Raw genomic sequence first — 21,195 nt, forward strand, 5'->3', positions numbered from 1 at the left:
CTATCCGCAGACCGATGGTCAGGAAGAAAGGACCATTCAGGCTCTTGAAGATATATTACGAGCATGTGTTATAGATTTTGGAGGTAGTTGGAATGATCACTTGCCACTTATAGAATTTGCTTACAATAACAGCTATCAGGTCAGCATTGGTATGGCTCCTTATGAAGCGTTGTATGGGCGAAGATGTAGGTCTCTAGTGGGTTGGTTTGAACCAGCAGAGGTGCCGTTGATTGGTCCAGAGTTTGTTTGTGAGGCCTTAGAGAAAGTTCAGCTAATTAGAGAAAGACTGAAAGCGGCTCAGAGTCATCAAAAGTCTTATTCTGACAAAAGGCATCGTGACTTAAAGTTCATGGTTGGTGACAAGGTATTTTTGAAAGTTTCACCAATGAAAGGAGTTATGAGGTTTGGTAAGAAATGAAAACTTAGTCCTAGATTTATCGGACCTTATGAAATTCTAGAAAAGAAAGGAAACGTGTCTTATGAGCTAGCGCTGCCGGTTGAGTTGTCCTCTATTCATACTGTCTTTCATGTATCTATGATTAGAAAGTACATTCATGATGAGTCGCATATAATACCTGCCGATACCATAGAAATTAAAGAAGGCTTGACTTATGAAGAGGTACCTATAGAAATTCTCGATAGGCAAGTAAGAAAGTTGAGAACAAAAGATTTAGCATCGGTAAAAGTTTTGTGGAGTAATCATGATTCAAAAGAGGCTACGTGGAAGGTCGAGGAATATATGAGGAAGAAATATCCATATTTATTTGAGGAAAAAGGTATGTGAACCTAAGTTTGGTTTTGCATTTATATTTTATTTATTAAATACAAGTTAGCATGTATTTACGTCTTTGCTAGATTATACTTAGTTGTTGAAGTAATTTAGTTTTTGTCAGAGTATATTTAGTTATTTAATAATTTAGTGTCATGCCAGATTACATTTAACTCATTAAAGTGATTTACTATTGCTAAAATGTTGTGCTTTAGATTCTTGTTAGTTATTATGGTACCTCCTTGTCGGAGTGTGAGTAATTAATTTATGAGCTGTATATGGTGCCTATGAATGGCCTGTTATGGTATATTTTTTGGTTGTTGTTGGTGTAGTTGTGGTATTTGTGACATGGATATTTTTTTTGGATAGTCCAATTTACAAGGAAAACTCTGCCAAAATATTTGAAAATTTAGGGAGTTAGCCAAAATTTTGAGTCCCTTAGAAGAGTGAGTAGTGCTAAGAAAACTTAAGGGGTTCAAGGACCTAAGGAATGATTGTTAGCTTAAGAATAAGGCCCTAGCAACATTCGAGGAAGAATGTTTTTAAGGAGGGAAGATTGTAACACTCCTCAAATATATAAAAGTTTCAAGACACGCTAAATATAAAATATAATTTAATTTTTTTTATATCTTAAATTATACTTCTATTACGGATTTAAACCCTTGTGATTAATTTTGAGTTACTTCTCTATTTATAAATAATTGGATATACAATTAGGGGAATATTAATAATTTTAATGTTATTAATTATTAAAAATAGGTATAATTAAATACTAGTTAAGTCAAAAAAAAAGGAAAAACAAAAGAAAAAGGGCACGTGAGCCTTAAGCCCATAAAGGGCTCCTGGCAGGCAAAAGTGTGACAAGCCTTAGCCCTTTAAGGCAAAGGAACAAAGGGCTTTAAGAATTGAATAGAAACAGAACACTGTTCTGTTCACGCAAGGCACGCAGACATCAAAAAATAAAATTCTAGGGTTATTTACCGATCACTAATTCTTAAATTCAGGTATATAAAATTCTCTATTGTCAATTATTCTACAGTGGTAATAGGAAAGAATTGAATAGCTAATTCCCTTCTTCCTCTATATCAACAGTAAATTCCACGCTTAGGTATGAAACTTAAAAATTAATTAAAATACACTGGTTTTTGTAGAATCAATTATTTGACGGGTATAAATTAGACTGGGGCCTACGTATTGGCTCAAGGAGTTTTGAGGTGAGTTGATATAACCCTTTACTAAAATGGTTTAACTCACAAAAACACGCATACAAGGTGTTTGATGAATTACTTAAAAAAGTTTATATTTACTTAATTGGAGCGAGTGAATACCTATTAACATAGAATTGTTCTAGCAAAAGTTTAAATGATTTATTATGATATATGTGCATAAATTTTCATATTTTGGTGTTATTCTTATATGCCATTTTCATGTTGAAAATTTATGAAGAAGCAAGAATCTTTAGAAATACTTTTGAATGTTTATTTCATTCTTATGCCATGCTTTACATTTAAAGATACCAGCATGGGTATGTATAGGATGTCCCAGAAAAGATTTAGACTTGAAAAATCACAAGAAGAAGTTTTAGAAAGAAAAGATTTTTTTGGGAGTATCCTTTATTCTGAGAAGAGATCATCGTCCAGGCCGAGGGTCCTAAGCAACGCGTTGACTTCCTGAAGCTACTTGTGCCCAAGTAGGGAGCACACGAGCCAAGGGTCCCGTTGCTGAGAATTTACTTAGTCATGCTAAGGTATGATACATGAGCGCTGAGAACCATGAAGTGAGTGGCACCTCGTGGATTGGGCCTATTTGATTAGGTTGGGATCGAACCCGTGCCGATCACACGGTGACTAAGACAAAAATAGGTCATGATAGTTGGAACACCCAAAGTATAAAGTGAAGTATTTTAATTTTTTGGAAAGAAAAAAAAAGAATTTCTTTTAGAATACTCATAAAATGTTATTATGCAATTATTTTAGAGCTGTTCTTATAAGCTTTATGTTTTACATGCATTTAGAATCTTTGCTCGTAAAGTATATGTTACTAAAGTTTCGTCCCCTATCGTTGAGACTCATTGAGTACAATGGATGGTACTGACGTTCTCTTTTGGGAACCTACGTTGGTCTGCGGTACAATGTAGGAACCGGTTTTGCAGGCGAGCAGGCTACGAGTTTGGACTTCCCTCTCTTCCAGTGCTATTGGTGAGCTCCGCTTTTGTTCGTGGAGTATTCCTTAGAGTCATCTTTACTTAGCTATTTCTTTGTTTACTTAGAGAACTGGCCAGGAAATCTCATGTTCTGAGCACGCCAGTTTATCAGTAGGTGCTTCATAGACACAGTCGGTGGGTTAAGATTCAGATGTTTTGATAATAACTTAGCAGTATTTCATTGGTTACTACGAATAAAGTTTTGGAGTTGGTTTATTTTAGATATTTAAATTAATTAAAAGTATTTGGTTACAGTATTGTCTTGTGGCATATAAAGTTTGAAGTTATAGTAGATTTGATAAGCACAGATGGTTCGCTCGGTCATGTTTAGTGATCGGGTGCCAGTCCCGGCTTGTTCATAAAATGGGTCGTGACAGCAAAGGAAGCGGCAAACTTAAATATGAAGCAACAAGTGCATTCACATCTTTGACTTGACAGATGCTTATCTAACTATAGATTTTACGTTGTGTACACTGGAAATGCAAAAAGTTGCTACACTATCATATTAAGTTGAGCTATAACGTGATTTTTCATATCAAGAGCCTGATAAGGTAACTTGAAGGTAACTTGAAGGCTGTAAGATAAATGAATCTGCCATTACTAGTTTAATTGTCTTAATAAATAATGTTTTACATAATTTGAGCTCATTGATATGACATGACACAAATTTAACTTGAGAAGAAAAAGGTGACAATCATGAGAAATAAATATGTCGACCACAATTTTTTGGACTTACCTTGTCTCTTCGACCTCCATCCCCACCAAACTTTGCTGAGTCTATGGTAGTACCTTGTTCAGTAACGGTTCTGAACATAATGGAATCTATAATATCTCCATGAGCAATCAATATTTCTTTAATGGGACTTTTCAACTTGTAATTCCATTCTGATTCACCGTATTGCCTCCCCATGGCTCCACCAATATCGAGTCCGCTTGATCGTAACTCACTTGATATCCCTTCACGTACATAACAAATCATTGGATCCATTATCAAATTTTATCCCTATATTTGTAGTATTATTTTGCAGTGAAGAAAGAATGAATATTTCTTATGATCATCTGTTCCTGATCATTGTTGGCGATTTGCTTCGATTTTTTGTCATTTTCCCTTTCTCTTAATATTTCTTATGATCATCTGATCCTGATCATTCTTTTTCTTTGTTAAGTTATTCATTCTATATAAGGACTTAGAAGAGTAACATTAAGTCATTAGTTTTAAGAAAGGGATCCGTGCTTGTGTGTAAGTATGAGGTGAAGTAAAGGAATTAGAGGTGATTAAGCAAAGGAGTAAATAATCACTACATATGACACCTCAAACCAACACTACTAGCACAAACTAATTATGACATACCTCAAAGTTTGCTAATTCCCCTTTCTCTCTTTCTCGGTCAATTTGTTTTCCTCTTTCCATGATCTGATGTATAAACTTTATCAGGAGAAAGAAGTAAGAATACAAAGAAACTGAAGAAAGAAGCATAAAAAGTCATAGCAGAAATATTTTTGCAGATATAGCCATGTATAAAAAGTAAGTGTTTTTTGAAGAATATTTCCCCATCCGAGTACCAAAGTTAAACACATTTTTCTTAAGTTATTAGAGACTAATTGACTAACCTTTTTAGTTGATGTTGAAGATGAAAAATCTGAGAAATGGATTTAGAATGAGGCAACAGAAAGTATGGAACGGTTGCTTCTTTCTGTTCTTGTGTATGTATGAATTCTCCCCTTTTCAACAAACCAACAGTTTGAGATAAGAAGTTGAAAATTCGTGTGGAGGAGAAGAGATAAGGGTATACGGGCACCAAAATCATGAGGTTAGGGAGAAAAAAATGACAAAAAGTGGTTGGGCATTAAATTGATAAATTGTGATGGTTAGATTTAAACAGAATTGTGAAATAAAAAGAGATAGAGGGAACTCACATTTGAAGGTGCAGCTTATATAGTTTCTGCTATTTTTGGTCTATTTCTTGTGGCTAGTGCAGCACAATGAGGTGCAATTCTTGTTTTTTTGCCATATTTCTAGTGTCCGATACAGTCTTTAATGTTGTAGTTTCTGGGATTTGACAGGACTTTCCTCGAAAAAACGGCAAACTTCAGGTCCTTATTAGGCATGCTACACCAAGCTGTGATGAATTCTCTCAATGGATGAAGAGAATCATATAACTACTAACCATTATGAGATTTTAATCCCAAGTAAGTTGAGATCGACTATATGAATTATTGCAGACCGTGTCGTTTCATTTCAGCTCATCTTAAAGGCTGTTTGTTTTATTAAGATTAGAATGTATGGATATGAATATAACATAGATGTACTTGGATTTGAATACTGAATAATTAAGTTTGTTTATTTTTTCCAACATCTTAATATTTTTAAATTATACTTATTAAAATTGTTTGCTAATTCCCCTTTCTCTCTTTCTCTGTCAATTTGTTTTCCTCTTTCCATGATCTGATGTATAAACATTATCAGGAGAAAGAAGTAAGAGTACAAAGAAATTGAAGAAAGAAGCATATATAGGAGAAAACATTTTTGCAGATATAGCCATGCATAAAAAGTAGTAATTGTTTTTTGTCCAAAATTAAACACACTTTTCTTAAGTTATTAGAGACTAAATGACTAACCTTTTTAGTTGATGTTGAAGACTGAAAAATCTGAGATATATACTGAGTCAACACAGATTATGTAATGGTTGCTCCTCTCTGTTTTTGTGTATGTATAATGTATGAATTCTCCCCTTTTCAACAAACCAACTACTTGAGATAAGAAGTTGAAAATTAGGGTGAAGGTGAGATCATTGATGTTAGGTAGAAAATGACAAAAGATTGGACGCCAAATTTGAAACAGAAGAAAGTCAATGCAGAAAACATTTTTGCAGATACAACCATACATAAAAATTCAGTTTAAAAAACTTTGTTTAGCTAATCGAGGCTAAGACCATGGTTGACTAACCTTTTTAATTGATGTTGAAGATGAAAAATCTGAGATATATGGCAACAAACCAACAACTTGAGATAAGAAGTTGAAAATTCGTGTGAAGAGGTAAGGGGATAAGGGCACCAGATCATTGATGTTAGGTAGAAAAATGACAAAAAAATGGTTGGGCATTAAATTTGAAATAGTCTCTTGAATATACTTCCGAGTTGTTTCTTTAAGTTTGGTAAAAGTAAGCATTTTTTATATATGTGATAAATTGTGATGGTTTTTAACGGAACTCATATTTAGAGGTGAGAAGGGGAGCCCTTGGAGCAACGATAAAGTTATTTCCATGTGACCTATAGATTATAAGTTCGAGTCATGATTGCTCTTCCCTGAACCCTGCGCGTAACTGTGAAATGCTTTGTGCATCATGCTATCCTTTTTCATATTTGGAGGTGTAGTTTTAAAATTAAATGATTTCATGATATAAAAATGTGTTTTTGAAAACATACTAAAAAGAAAAAGTATATATAGTCTACATAAAATGGAGTAACCTTTTTTTCTTTTTGCAATTTATATAGATCAGTGCAAATACAATTTAAAAGCAATACAATATTATTGCAACTGTGCAAATTGCATCAAGTCCCAACTGCCAATTAAAGGAAAAGAATGACCTTCCAAGTGGGATAAATTAGTTTAGGGATTATAATTCCAGGACTATAATCCCGGGATAATTTAGAATTAATTGTTTCTAAATATATAAAAGGTGTCATTCTATCTGAGGTACAGACTAAAAAGGTAAAGTATGCCACATAAAAAGATAGCTCCAATACAATAATGAAGCTCCAACGACAAAAAATAGTTGGATTTTCATATGCACAACTGCAACTGTTTTCCGAAAACAGAACCCCTTTAACTTCATGAAACTAGAATGGCAGTTTTCATCTGTTAGTATTTCGAGCTCGTTCTGCAAATTTTCCAAATAGCTTAGCAGAAAAAAAAATGTTAAGAGAAAATCTACTGAGTTCCAGAGCTAACTAATGTTAACGCTTCAGCAACCGCGAACAAGGCTTCGAACTGCAACCTCGACAGTGCAACTAGACTTTAACTCAACTCAATCGGTTTCCTCTTTGTCCCTCCCCCCCTCCCTGCTCCCTTTAACAAATTGGACAAGTGATCAAAGACATTCTCCATATCTGCGCGTGCATTGGATCCTTGTCCGATCCAGACATTTCGCTGCTATAGTCGTGATGCTATTAGCCATTAGCTCACCATCATCATCATCATCATCATCTTGGAGAAGTTATTTATTCACTGTCGACTTGTTTCCACCTTGGAGCTGCTCCTGAATCCAACAGTAGTGTGGAGTGAGAATTTCTTTGATATTGGCAAACAACTCCACAAGTAGAATACCGAACATGTATACATCAGCTTTTAAAGACTGAGCACCACCTTCATGGATCAGAAGCCATAGTAATGTAATGTCTGTAACTTATTAGACAATAAAAAAGAATGATTTTACACATAAAAATCAGTCGGATGATCTCAACTCAAGATTCAGCAAATATTCAAGGACTCTAATACCACAACATGAATGAATAACAGTACATCCCATCACTGATGCAATTGAATAGAGATAGACACTGAAGATTCAAAAAGAGTTTCCACCTGCGACTTTGACGGAAACTTGAATACAGATTAAGATGGCCGAGATAATGGAAAGAAGTGGTCGTAGTAGAGGATCTCTCTTTACTGGAGATTGAAGAAGGAACTCTTGGACCAGTTATGAAAACCACTCTCAATCTCCTAATGCTTCAGGAAGAGAGAGAAACACCGTTCTGAGTATGCCGTCATGCGCCTCAGCAAACAGTCAAGCCTATTCATGAAAATTGACAACAGAAGACGCCAAACAAATGGTCGCAATCAGGGGCATATGTGCTAGTCCACGTAGAAGCGGATCCAGGATTTAAATTCTATGTGTTCAACTTTTCAAGTTTTTAGCATTGAATCAATTTTATTTTTAAAGTTATGGGTTCATATCTATTTTTATTTAACTTAAATAATTTTTACACATAAGTTTTTACTCCACCACATCGAAAGTTATGGGTCGCTGGGTGTTGGTGTGGTGTTGGTGACTTTAATATCAAAAGGTTTGCTGCAGAGAGAAGGAACAACAACAGAGTAACAATATTGATGCTAGAATTCTCTGATTGTGCAGAGAACCTGAAACTAGTTGCCCATTCTCACCCCCCCCCCCCCCCCCCAAAATCCCTTCTTATTTGGATGAAACATCACTTGAGCCAAAGGAGATATCTCTAATATCAATTTCAGAATTGACAGATTCCTATTCTTCGCCTCTGACAATTCACCTATATTACTGCAATATAGGGAATAGGAAAGAAATAATTCCTACTTCAAATCTAAGAACAAGTGACCAAAGGGTTTCATCAAATGTTGGGAGAAGGAACCTGGGAGGAAGATCTCGAATCAACGGAAAATTTATAAATGAAACTGAAAGACGTTATGAAGAAATACCTAGGAGACAAAAGTCTGGATACTTACAAATGAAAGAAGGGGGGCAGAAACACAGTTTCCCAAAACATGACCAATGACCATAGAAGATATCATGCAATCACATAGATAAGTCGAAGGAAAATGATGAGAAAAAGCAAAATAGCGCCATTATGAAATTCTCAGCTACTACAAAAAGTTTACACAGATATTAGGTCCACTTACACACGAGAAGATAGCGCCAACAAAACTAACGCTCTTGACTAACTGCAAAGGTAACGCAAAACGTACGGAGAGCATATGACAAGGGATACCGAAAAAAAAAAAAATTCATTTTGTGCCTCTATATATTATATTTTGAATTTCATCGTGACAACCAAAAAGCATAGCTCAGTGGTCAAGGGGGTTTAAAATCTTTGTGAGGTCATTGCAAGTTCAATTCCTATTGGCCACAGTCCTTTTTTATTTTTAACTTTTTCTTTTTTTGAACCCCTTAGCGAAAATCCTGCCTCCGCCACTACTCAGGACTATCCTTACTTACATTTATTGACACAGAGAGAGAGAGTTCCTGGATGCTTCAAAGGCCACTACAAATGCACTCTGAAGATTAAGGTCAGCTGCATACATTTTTACTCCTCTTGGTGTAGAACGAATTACGTACATCAAGTTGAAACATTTCTAGATTTCATAGTCCTTATATACTTGATAGTGGACATACTTGTGTTGTTTCAGTTTTTTCTTTTGCAGCCTTTTGATGTACTAACAACAGCAATAAGATCCATTTTTTTATGACAAGAAAAACACAAATGTCCCTGAAGCGCTCTAAAATTTAACATGTATATATCAGTACATCGGCTTATTAACAAATACAGAGAAAATTTCTTCTTTCACAAGTCATACTAACCACTTTTCTTAAAGGATTATAACATACAGAGTTGGAGCATAACTGGTTCAGATAATCATATTATACTAAAAGTAGGAATACTAAAAGTAGGAAGCTCCTACCTTCAAAAGTTGAATTACGATAATATCCTTTAAAATTTGAAATACTATTTTGTCTTTGAGAAAAAAAATGATTTTTCACAAAATGATTACTCATTATCACATTAAAGTGGCTAAAGATGGATAATTGTTCATCTACCTATAATTAATGCAGCCAGTAATTAAAATTTCTCAATTATTACTCCTTTTTCCGTTTCATTTTTGTTTCTTCTTCCATGGTAGTTACAATTTTGCAGAGTCTATTTAAATTCTTTCCGCTATAAAAGTGCATACCACCTTGTCTATCACTATTTCTTGTTGGGATTTTAAGCTTGTGTAGCTTAAAGAGGGTGAATGAGAAATGGAGGAAAAATGAAATATTTGAGTTTCCCTTGGGAAAGGGACATTGTTCCATATCGGAGGAAGAATTGGCTTTTGATGGGTATATATATAATTGCTCTTCTTCTAGCTCTTAAAGAGTTAAGAAAAAGGCAAGCCTCGCGCCGTCGTCGTCGCTCGGCTCGGCTACGGCTTCGGCTTCGGTCAAAGATCGATTGATTTTCTTTCCCGGATTATTTTAAATATATTTTTCCCGCAATATTTCAAACACCCATTTTCAACATCCATGGTTGTTTCTGAAAGGTTGCAAACCTTTTCAGAAACATTGCCATCAACTCTATAAATAGAGTTTGAATCCCAGAATCTTTCCTTACGAAATTTTCTGAGTTACTTCTTCTTCTTCTTCTGCACAATATTTTCCAGTGTGTTTTACGACCATTGAGTGGTTCGCAGTTCATCAGAGTTTTGGTACCTATATACTAGTGAGTTAAATCGTTCTATCCTGGGAGGATATATTCCAGCACCTCGGGTACTTGAGGAGAATAATTTCCTTAAGGACACACTGTGTATTCAGTGGGCTCGATTTATTCCTATACTGTTTTCTTGTTTTTTCAGAATCTATTTCGTTAAACAAGTATTACTAACTTTCTGTTTTATTTTTTCAGAAATTTTAATTTTTTATTATAGCAATACAGAATAATAACAATCTTAAGGAAATTATATTTTTTTTATATTCTGTATTTTATTTGTGGAGATTAAAACCTGTGTGGTTTTCTACTCCTTCTGAATTTTACTATTCTGATTTGAAGATATAAAAACTTCATCAGAGTATTGAAATTCGTAAGACGACTTGAAGAACATAAAAACTTCATCGTTTTTCTGTAAAACAGTATATAAAAACTTCGGTTTTTATACATACTATTTTTTTTGTTAATAACAGTATTGTGTACTGTTCTGATTTTGCCATTAATTGAACTCTTCTGTTGTTTACAGTGAGAAATGGCAATTGATAACGAAAATTCTTCTGCGACTATTGCGGCAACGACGATAGCCTCGTCAAGCCGGACTGCTGTTCCACCGGCAGAAAAATCGGGGAAATTTTCCGGAGCTAACTTCAAAAGATGGCAGCAAAGGGTGTTCTTCTGGCTTACCACACTTGGTATGCAGAAATTCACTAGTGAAGAACCTCCAGTGCCTGCTGCGGACATGCCGGACAACGAGAAATTCATAATTGTTGAGGCGTGGAAGCAGACAGATTTTCTTTGCAAAGGCTATATCTTAAGCGCTTTAGAGGATGACTTGTACAATGTGTACAGTGCGATGAATACTTCGAAAGAATTATGGGATGCACTTGAGAAGAAGTACAAGACTGAAGATGCATGCTTGAAGAAGTTCGTGGTTGCCAAGTTTCTAGACTATAAAATGATAGACAGTAAAACTGTTGGAATCCAAGTTCAGGAGCTTCAACTTATTTTTCATGACCTTATTGCTGAAGATATGGTCGTGAATGAGGCATTTCAAGTGGCTGCAATGATTGAAAAATTGCCTCCTTCGTGGAGAGATTTCAAGAACTATCTTAAGCACAAGCACAAAGAAATGAAGTTGGAAGATCTTGTAATTCGTCTCAAGATTGAGGAAGACAACAAAACAGCCGAGAAGAAGTCTCGTGAAAATTCAACGATCATGGGAGCTAATATCGTTGAGGAGACTGCTCCAAAAAGTAAGAAGAGAAAGAAGTCTTCTGGACAGACTAAGGAGCAGAACAAAAAGAAATTCAAGGGCAGCTACTATAATTGTGGAAATACCGGTCACAAAGCCCCTGATTGTCGTCTCCCGAAAAAGTATAAGAAGAAGGGACAGGCCAACATAGTGGAGAAAAATTATGACATTGATGATCTGTGTGCAATGCTTTCGGAATGCAACCTAGTTGAAAATCTGAAGGAGTGGTGGATTGACTCTAGAGCCACTCGACATGTTTGTGCTGTCAAGGAAGCATTTGTGACTTACTCTACTGCTGGTCCCGAAGAAGAGCTTTCCATGAAAAATACTGCAACAGCCAAGATTGAAGGTTATGGAAAAATATTCCTGAAGATGACTTCCGGCAAGGTGTTAACGCTCAACAACGTTCTTCATGTTCCTACTATTAGGAAGAATTTAGTTTCTACTTCTTTGCTTGTTAAGAACGGATTCAAATGTGTATTTATTTTTGATAAAGTTGTTGTAAGCAAGAATGAAATGTATATTGGAAAGGGCTACGTCACAGAGGGCCTCTTCAAACTAAATGTAATGGTTGTTGACAGTATGAATAAAACTGCAGCTTCTTCTTATTTATTGGAGTCAAATGATTTATGGCATATTCGTTTAGGACATGTCAATTACAAAACCTTGCGGAAGTTAATTAATTTAGAAGTGTTGCCTAAATTCGAGTGTAATAAATCAAAATATCAAATATGTGTTGAGTCTAAATTTGTAAAACATCCTTATAAGTCTATTGAAAGGAATTCAAATCCTTTAGACTTAATTCATACTGACATTTGTGATATGAAGTCGATACCATCTCGAGGTGGGAAAAAGTATTTTATTACTTTTATTGATGACTGCACTCGATATTGTTATGTTTATTTGCTTAATAGTAAGGATGAAATAATTGAATCATTTAAGCAATACAAGAATGAAGTGGAGAATCAATTGAATAAAAAGATCAAAATGATTAGAAGTGATAGGGGTGGAGAATATGAATTTCCATTTGCAGAAATATGTTCGGAATATGAAATTATCCATCAAACTACTGCATCTTACACACCTCAATCCAATGGAATTGCGGAAAGAAAAATCGGACATTAAAGGAAATGATGAATTCTTTATTAATAAGTTCCGGATTACCGTAGAGTTTATGGGGCGAAGCTATCCTTACAGCTAACCGAATACTCAACAGAGTACCCCACAGCAAAACGCAATCTATTCCATATGAAAAATGGAAAGGAAGAAAATCCAACTTGAAATATTTCAAAGTGTGGGGGTGTCTAGCAAAGGTACAAGTTCCTTTACCTAAAAGGGATAAAATCGGACCAAAAACTGTTGATTGCGTTTTCATTGGATATGCTACAAACAGTAAAGCATGTCGGTTTTTGGTTTATAAATCTGATAATCCCGAAATTTACATTAATACGGTAATGGAATCAGATAATGCTGAATTCTTTGAAAGCATCTATCCGTATAAAACTAAATGTGAGTCGTTAAGTGAAAGACCTAAACGACCTCGGGAAGAACCAAAGGAAAATACTCCAAGTATAGAAGATCCAAGGCGTAGCAAACGTCAAAGAACATCTACTTCCTTTGAACCAGATTTTGTGACATTCTTGCTTGAAAATGAGCCTCAAACTTTTAAAGCAGCTATGTCATCTTCTGATTCAGTATTTTGGAAAGAGGCAGTCAATAGTGAGATTCAATCAATTTTGGATAACCATACATAGGAATTGGTAGATCTTCCTCCAGAAAATAAGCCTTTAGGTTCGAAATGGATCTTTAAACGGAAAGTGAAAGCTGATGGCACTATTGATAAATATAAGGCAAGATTTGTTGTCAAATGTTATAGACAAAAGGAAGGCCTTGATTACTTTGACACTTACTCGTTAGTAACGAGGATAACATCTATTAGGGTGTTAGTGGCAATAGCGGCCGTGTATGGTCTTGAAATCCATCAAATGGATGTTAAAACAACTTTCTTAAATGGAAAATTAGAGGAATAGATTTACATGGAACAACCTGAGGGTTTTGTGGTAACTGGTAAAGAAAAGAAAGTGTGCAAACTTGTTAAGTCACTTTATGGACTTAAACAAGCACCCAAATAATGGCATGCCAAATTTGACCAAACAATGTTGGCAAGTGGGTTTAAAATTAACGAGTGCGACAAATGTGTTTACATTAAAAACACTCCAGGTCATGAAGTCATTGTTTGTTTATATGTTGATGACATGTTGATAATGAGCAAAAACATGGCAGATATAAATTCTACTAAGCGCATGTTGGTTAGCAAATTCGATATGAAAGACTTAGGAGTTGCTAATGTGATCTTAGGAATCAGAATTCACAAGACTCCACAAAGTCTAGCATTATCACAGTCTCACTACATTGAAAAGGTACTTGACAAGTTCAAGTATTTGGATTTCAAAATTGCCAAGACTCCAATTGACGTGAGTTATACACTTCAAAAGAATGAAGGTGAAAGTGACTCACAATTGGATTATGCAAGAGTATTGGAAAGTTTGATGTATATCATGAATTGTACACGATCAGATATAGCATGTGCTATTAGTAAACAGAGTCGGTTTACAAGTAATCCCAATCACATACATTGGATGGCAATGAAACGAGTTTTGGGGTATCTCAAACATACCCAAAATTACGCTTTGCATTATAACAAATATCCCTCCGTGATCGAGGGATATAGTGATGCAAATTGGATCATTGGATTATCTGAAGTTAAATCCACGAGTGGATATGTTTTCACAATTGGGGGTGGAGTAGTGTCTTGGAAATCATCCAAACAAACGTGCATCGCCCGTTCTACAATGGAATCTGAATTCATAGCCTTAGATAAGGCTGGTGAAGAAGCTGAATGGCTCCTGAATTTCATGGAAGATATTCTATTTTGGCCCAAATCTTTGGCACCTATTTGTATACATTGTGATAGTCAAGCGGCAATAGGCAGGGCAGGGAGCGTTATGTATAACGAAAAATCTCGTCATATACGACAGAGACATAATACCGTTAGACAACTACTCTCTAGTGGTGTTATCACAATTGACTATATAAAGTCAAGAGATAACATGTCGGATCCACTTACAAAAGGCCTATCTAGAGAGGCAGTTGAAAGATCATCAAAGGGAATGAGGTTAAGGTCTAGGACAAGTCATCATGACGGTAACTCTACCTAGCAGACTGGAGATCCCACGAGCTAGGTTCAAAGAGATCAAACAAAGTTATGAATGTCGGTTCAATATTGTCAAATAACTCAACCCATTCTCGTGATGAAGACAATGTTCAGAAATCGAGGTAAAACATTAAGGCTTTTTGATGAGTCAACAAAACTTAAAGATTTTTTAATGATTTGCTAAGTCTGGCAGGATATGATCAGATAGTGTGTCTATAGGATTACACATTTAGAAATCACCTACGTGAGTGTGAAGTGTAAGCCGCTTCAAGGGGAATGAAAGTAAAGGCCCATTCTCTAAGCACTCATGAAACCAGACGGTGTTCATGGCTGAAACGAATACAACCGTGAGAACCATAGATGGTTAAGGATTGATTTTGTGACTTATGTTGTCTAGGTATACAACAAAGCTTGACGGTTCAAAGATATCAAATCTACCGATTGACCGAGTATATCCGATATAAGTTCACTACGGAAAGTTCAAAGGGAAACCTACTTATCCAGATGCAATTAATTCTTGCATGTAAAACACACACGTGTCCGTGCATTCCTTTATTTTATAGCGATTCCCCATTCATGTGGGGGATTGTTGGGATTTTAAGCTTGTGTAGCTTAAAGAGGGTGAATGAGAAATGGAGGAAAAATAAAATATTTGAGTTTCCCTTGAAAAAGGGACATTGTCCCATATCAGAGGAAGAAAAGGCTTTTGATGGGTATATATATAATTGCTCTTCTTCTAACTCTTAAAGAGTTAATAAAAAGGCAAGCCTCGCGCCGTCATCGTCGTCATCGCTCGCTCGGCTACGGCTACGGCTACGGCTTCGGCTTCGGCTTCGATTTCGGATTCGGATTTCGGATTTCGGATTTCGGATTCGGTCAAAGATCGATTGATTGATTAATCTTTTTGGACAAAATTTCTTTTAATTATTTAATTAATTAATTAAATAAATAACGAAAAATTCAATCCGGAATAATCCATGACCTGCTACCCGGTTCGGTCAGGCCCGTTTTTTTTCCCGAATTATTTTAAATATATTTTTTCCGCAATATTTCAAACACCCCTTTTCAACAGCCATGGCTGTTTCTGAAAGGTTGCAAACCTTTTCAGAAACATTGCCATCAACTCTATAAATAGAGTTTGAATCCCAGAATCTTTCCTTACGAATTTTTCTGAGCTTCTTCTTCTTCTTCTGCACAATATTTTCCAGTGTATTTTACGACCATTGAGTGGTTCGCAGTTCATCAGAGTTTTGGTACCTATACACTAGTGAGTTAAATCGTTCTATCCTGGGAGGATATATTCCAGCACCTCGGGTACTTGAGGGGAATAATTTCCTTAAGGACACACTGTGTATTCAGTGGGCTAGATTTATTCCTATACTGTTTTCTTGTTTTTCCAAAATCTATTTCGTTAAACAAGTATTACTAACTTTCTGTTTTATTTTTTCAGAAAGTTTAATTGTTTATTATAGCAATACAGAATAATAACATTTCTTTTGTTATGTCAAAAATTTCTTTTCCCCTAAAAATTCATTCTGGCGTATCCTTGGCAAATATGCACTTCACGTTTCCAGAAGTAAGTATTTGCTAAATTATTATACTTTCCCTAGATGACCTGATCATTTGAAGATTAGTAGAATTATCTATTAGCTAATTAACGTTTTTGCTTCATTTTCTTTCTTTTTTCACTATTTGTTTTCCTTTTAAAGTAATTTTCCCCCTGTTTTGGCTCTTTTTTCAAGTTGAATGTTTCACTTGAAAGTTTAGAAGCAATATTTCCCTTTTCTTTTTCTTTATGAACAAAATAATTAATGATTTATCTGTATTAGTGACTTAGTTACCTCGTTTAAGAAGTGTATTGCGCCATTTATTATTTGATCAATTTTAACCCATCTTTTGTTACAATGCAAGTTTAATAGATAAACTAGAAGTTCAAATTTCTTAAAATATTTGTCTACATGGTGCGGAATGGATGTGATTTGACACATAATTATCGTGTTATATTTATATAATTATATAATTTATGCAATTCAACTAATATTTTTTGTTAAATTTACAGATGAAAGGAGTCATAATCTTGAATCGGACAAAGGGCTCTTGTACGGACAACAATGATATCAATAAAACCTTTTCATGTTAGTATCTATAAAATATCTCTATAACAAATAACTACTCTCTTTTTTCCCAACTTTACAATTTCATACAATATGAAATTGATTATGATATACTAGCCATCCTAATGGAAGACCTATATTGATCGAATTTCTGTGCAACTTCGTACAACTTACTACTTTTATTCGACAACAACTTCTCGATATATATATGTGACTGTAAAAGCAAAAAGGCTACAATTTCTTAAAGACAAGGGAAAACTTCTCGACATGAAGTATTTGCAATCATAGCCGATGTTGCTCATATTCAAATGTAAACTACATGTTGTTGAAATATAAAAATGCAAGAAAATTATCGAGTCAAATATTTGGTATGTCAATCCTATTTAAGTAACTAACATCAGTTGTTCAAATGATATATATATAATCCTCTTACGTTCAACAACTAAGTTGGAGCTTTTATTTCCTTCCTTAAATTTAGTGTAACTCATCTCACACATATTCCAATATTATTCGTACCATCTTAAAAAGTTTATACTTATTAGGTGAAAATCAAGTAGGATGATCTTACCTTCAAGGTTGATTTAAAATAATATCTTTTAAAATCCGAGCAACGATCCCGGAAGAAAAAAAACTTCCATTACATAATTTTTAATTATTAACTACATTAAAAGTGAACCGGGTGAATTAGAAGTGAAGCAATAGTAGTTTAATGCTTTAGACATTCAATTCAAATATTTTGCAATAACTAAAATTAATTACTCGCAAATGAAAAGACTAGCATTACAGTCTCATAATTGTATTGAATTAAAAGTAATACTTAATTACGTTTCTAAAGTTTATATCACATGCTCAAATATTATGATCGTCCATGTAATTTTGCCTTTTCTTCCCGGGCCGCATATGATTATCTTTCTTTGTGTTGTCCCCATAAATACAAAGAGGTTGTCTTTGACAATGCATAAAAATGTTTGTCTTTTTTTTGTATGATCTTACTGAGGACCTGTTGAAGTCGAATACAAAATTTGATTAGTTCCCTCTTCCTAGATACTAAATTAACGGAACATCAGTCTTGAAAGGTGGCTGTTTGATACTTTGAGGTACTTTTATTTTTAATAATCATCACTAATGTTATAGAAGAAATAGTTTTGATGGACTGATGGAGTTGTGTACTTTTGAGGGAGTAGTAATTATTGATCCAACAACTTGTTTGAGTAAGAGACAATTCAATCTCACTACTATGAGGATCGATATATATGTTTGCTCCTTTTCTTTTTGTAAAGAAGTTCCCTGTAAATTCTTTTTGGAAATTTGTTTGTTGCTATTTAAGTATTGTTGTATTTAAATTGACTTAAATATGTGAATAAGCTTAGTTAGAATATTTGTTGTTGATTTATTTAATTAAAATTTTTACAGATTCGCTGAGCGTCCTCCTTTCTAAAGGTTCCCCAGGAGTTCTGATGTTTCGTGGATGTCACGATACATAAAGTAAAGGCAATTAGTGAATTCGTTAGCTTGGGTTCCTCTTGTATAGTTTTTTTGTGTAATGTTCTTCCTTGTATAGTTGTATTGCCAAATTTGTTGCATCATAAAATAACAAAACTTTAAAAATATAATATAATTAATAATCTTTTTTTATTTCTAAAATTTTAAAAAATCAAAATTCAGGACACACGTGGAACACTAGTAAGTTAATAAAACAGAGATGTCATTGACCATAATCCCTCACAGCTAAGTTCACTAGCAGTACAAACATTGAAGTAAATAAGAAAAAAGAAGTCACAGAGACGCACCATCTACAAACTCAGGAGAATATGGGTTGAGTAGATAAATAAGGGGGTACACCGTTTTATTATCCTCCCTTATAGGAGCAAGGTAATTAAAGTCAAACACTTTTATGTTGAAGGCCAATTGAACAGTCAATAGTAAAACGTCAACAAGTAACTAAGGAGGTTCTGTTACCTCGTCAATCGTTATACCAGAAGGTTTGATTGCTCGGACTGTAAATCGCCTCTTGTGCAACCACGCAATGAGGCTTGCAAGTTGAGTAGCCACCTTTATTCTACCACGCAATCCAAAGTCAATGCCTCCCAAAGGTACAAATGACCCATCAAGAGCATACAGAAGTAGTAAATTTATTTAGTAACAAACTATAGCTTTCTTGAGTAGCTCTAATACCAAAAAGAAGCTCCTCCGACAAAAACATAATTGGTTTTTCATCATACACAATTGCAAGTGTTTCCTGAAAACAGAACCCCTTTATCTTCATCAAACTGGGATGCCGGTTATCATCCGTCAATATTTTAAGCTCATTCTGCAAATTTTCTAAATTGTTTAGCCACAAATGCTCAGATAGAAAGAGAGGGAGAGGGAGAGATAGAAAGAGAAACGGGATCCGATATGTAACATACACAAAACCTGTATGGATGGTCACCATAGTACCTCTGGCTTGGAAAAAAGAAATCCCATGTCTTGATAGTAACGTTTTGCACTTGTCTGCCTTTGTCATCGCGAATGACACCTTTTGTACAATCTCCCGTGCATAAACTTTGCAATATCCCAGTCAACGTTTTCAATCATATCTTTCAAATCGTTAAATCTGTATAATTTCGCATCACCCAAGGGTGTTGGAGTCATTTTCCAAAGAGAACTCCTAAACGAATATATAATTAATCAGAGGTGAGAATTTGCAAATGAAGATCCTCACACTAGTCATCTCCTTATAATTTTGGAACTCATATACGCTAGAAGAAGAAAACGGAGGATATAATGATCTAACCAATTGCCCCGAGTCTTAAAAATTTGAGTAAGAAATGCAAGTATATGTTTGTGTAATTTTCTTTTCCGGGAGTGCTTTAAGTTAAATTTACAAATGGGTCTATAATGGTTATGGTGATGTGACAAGAATAATTAAAATCTCATTACTATAACCAAATAATAGAAAAATCCCAAGAAAATTACAGATCAAAAGATCCAAAAATCAAGAGTATCATTGATTCGTTCAAGGATTTGGGAAAATTAAAGAGAGAGAGAAGCATATTCATCGGTGGCCATATGCTCCTTTATTTGCTCGCAAATCCTCATAAACGAATTAACAAGACCCAACTCACCGCATTGTTTGTGGGACTTAATATAATTGTTCTTTTGATAATAGAACACTCCATAGTCCCACCGCGCCAAATCCTTCCTCATCTTTTCCAGGCGTTCCAGGCGTTCCATTGATTTGCACTTGCATGCAGCGAGAGGAATGTCATGTGGGGATTTCAAAATCCAGTTGTATAGGAATTAGTTATAGTTGTTAGGGAATTTTTGCGCTTTTATGATCAATTCCTTATCTTGATCCTTCTGAGTGTGACATTGACGAAATTTGTTAAATCTGTAGTTAAATGACATGTGCACTTTTGATACATCTGTTTGTAAATCTTAACAAATTTTATGAATTATTAATTATATACTTCATTTATTTCATTTTATGTGAACCTATTACTATTGGGGAGTCTGAAAAAGTGACATTGCATAGTATCAATGAGTATGGTTGAAATTTATCAAAAAATACATAGTATCGAGACAATATACACAATTTGAGAAGATTGGATGCATTGATTTTGGAGTCAAAATTTGTAGTTGAAATCGAGTTAAAAAATTGAGAGAAGGTCCAAAATTGCCCCTTTATTGTCGCTTATTGTTTACATCTAACCCCCATTATGCTCTTCATCCATTACAGTCCGTACCATTAACAATCCTTTTTAAATTACCCCTAACCCTAACGGCCGTCCACTGTGGTAGATGACCCCTCAAACTGTTTTTCCATCTCAGCTGCCACATCAGATTATCCCACCAAATTGAAACCCCTATCCACAAACTTGACCCTAATAATACCAACCCGATTCTACTCGTAATTAGGGGTGTTCATGGTTCGGTTTGGATCGGTTTTTCCCTAAAAAGAAACCAAACCAAGTAAGTCGGTTCTTCAAATATTGGAACCAAACCAAACCAATTAAGTCAATTTTTTATCGATTCGATTTTTATCGATTTTTTTTATTTTTTTTGGTTTTTTCTTAATATGAAATATACTGTAACGACCCGGCCGATTATTACGAATACTTTAACCCCGATCCCCTAAATTATATTTCCTCAATGCTATATCGTGGTGTTGTAACTTGGCGGGGTGTTTGGTTTTGGATTCGGAGTGAAATGGGACACATAGTTCCTAAGTTAAAGGCATAAGTTGAAAAGGTTGACCAGATATTGACTTATGTGTAAACGACCCCGGAATAGAGTTTTGATGATTTCAATAGCTACGTATGGTGATTTTGTACTTAGGAGTGTGTCCGAAAAATTATTTGGAAGTCCGTAGTTAAATTAGGCTTGAAATGATGAAAAAAAGAAATTTAAGTTGGAAGTTTGACGAGGGAAACATTTTCATATCGGGGC

General features: G+C 34.8%; 2 protein-coding genes and 1 long non-coding RNA gene across 8 annotated transcripts in view; 1 reads left to right on the forward strand and 2 right to left on the reverse strand.

Moving 5' to 3' along the window:
- LOC104086825 (uncharacterized) overlaps positions 1-5,039 on the reverse strand; it is a 301,759-nt gene extending 296,720 nt beyond the window's left edge. The window contains 3 exon segments of the mRNA XM_070196456.1: positions 3,709-3,929; positions 4,324-4,398; positions 4,584-5,039. Coding sequence (XP_070052557.1) covers positions 3,709-3,882 — 174 coding nt within the window. The 5' untranslated portion in view covers positions 3,883-3,929; positions 4,324-4,398; positions 4,584-5,039.
- LOC138906788 (uncharacterized) lies at positions 4,827-5,319 on the forward strand. The gene is made up of 2 exons (XR_011414443.1): positions 4,827-4,960; positions 5,037-5,319. It is a non-coding gene; the product is annotated as an uncharacterized lncRNA (long non-coding RNA).
- A 1,103-nt stretch (positions 5,320-6,422) lies between these two features.
- On the reverse strand, positions 6,423-20,176 carry LOC104113338 (uncharacterized). Of its 6 annotated transcripts, none has more exons than XM_070196455.1 (5): positions 19,872-20,166; positions 19,204-19,360; positions 18,940-19,075; positions 18,724-18,848; positions 6,423-7,231 (listed from the first exon to the last, which is right to left on the reverse strand). In XM_070196455.1, the coding sequence occupies exons 2-5, from the start codon at positions 19,228-19,230 to the stop codon at positions 7,190-7,192; spliced, it is 330 nt and encodes a 109-aa protein (XP_070052556.1). In that variant the 5' UTR covers positions 19,231-19,360; positions 19,872-20,166; the 3' UTR covers positions 6,423-7,189. The 6 variants fall into 6 exon arrangements, 3 of the variants coding, with proteins under 3 accessions (XP_070052556.1, XP_070052555.1, XP_070052554.1); XM_070196454.1 differs by having other exon boundaries at positions 19,204-19,414; XM_070196453.1 differs by having other exon boundaries at positions 19,204-20,166.
- Between the last annotated feature and the right edge of the window lie 1,019 nt (positions 20,177-21,195).

This window comes from Nicotiana tomentosiformis, chromosome 2 (genome assembly GCF_000390325.3).
Source record: "Nicotiana tomentosiformis chromosome 2, ASM39032v3, whole genome shotgun sequence".
NCBI lineage: Eukaryota > Viridiplantae > Streptophyta > Magnoliopsida > Solanales > Solanaceae > Nicotiana > Nicotiana tomentosiformis.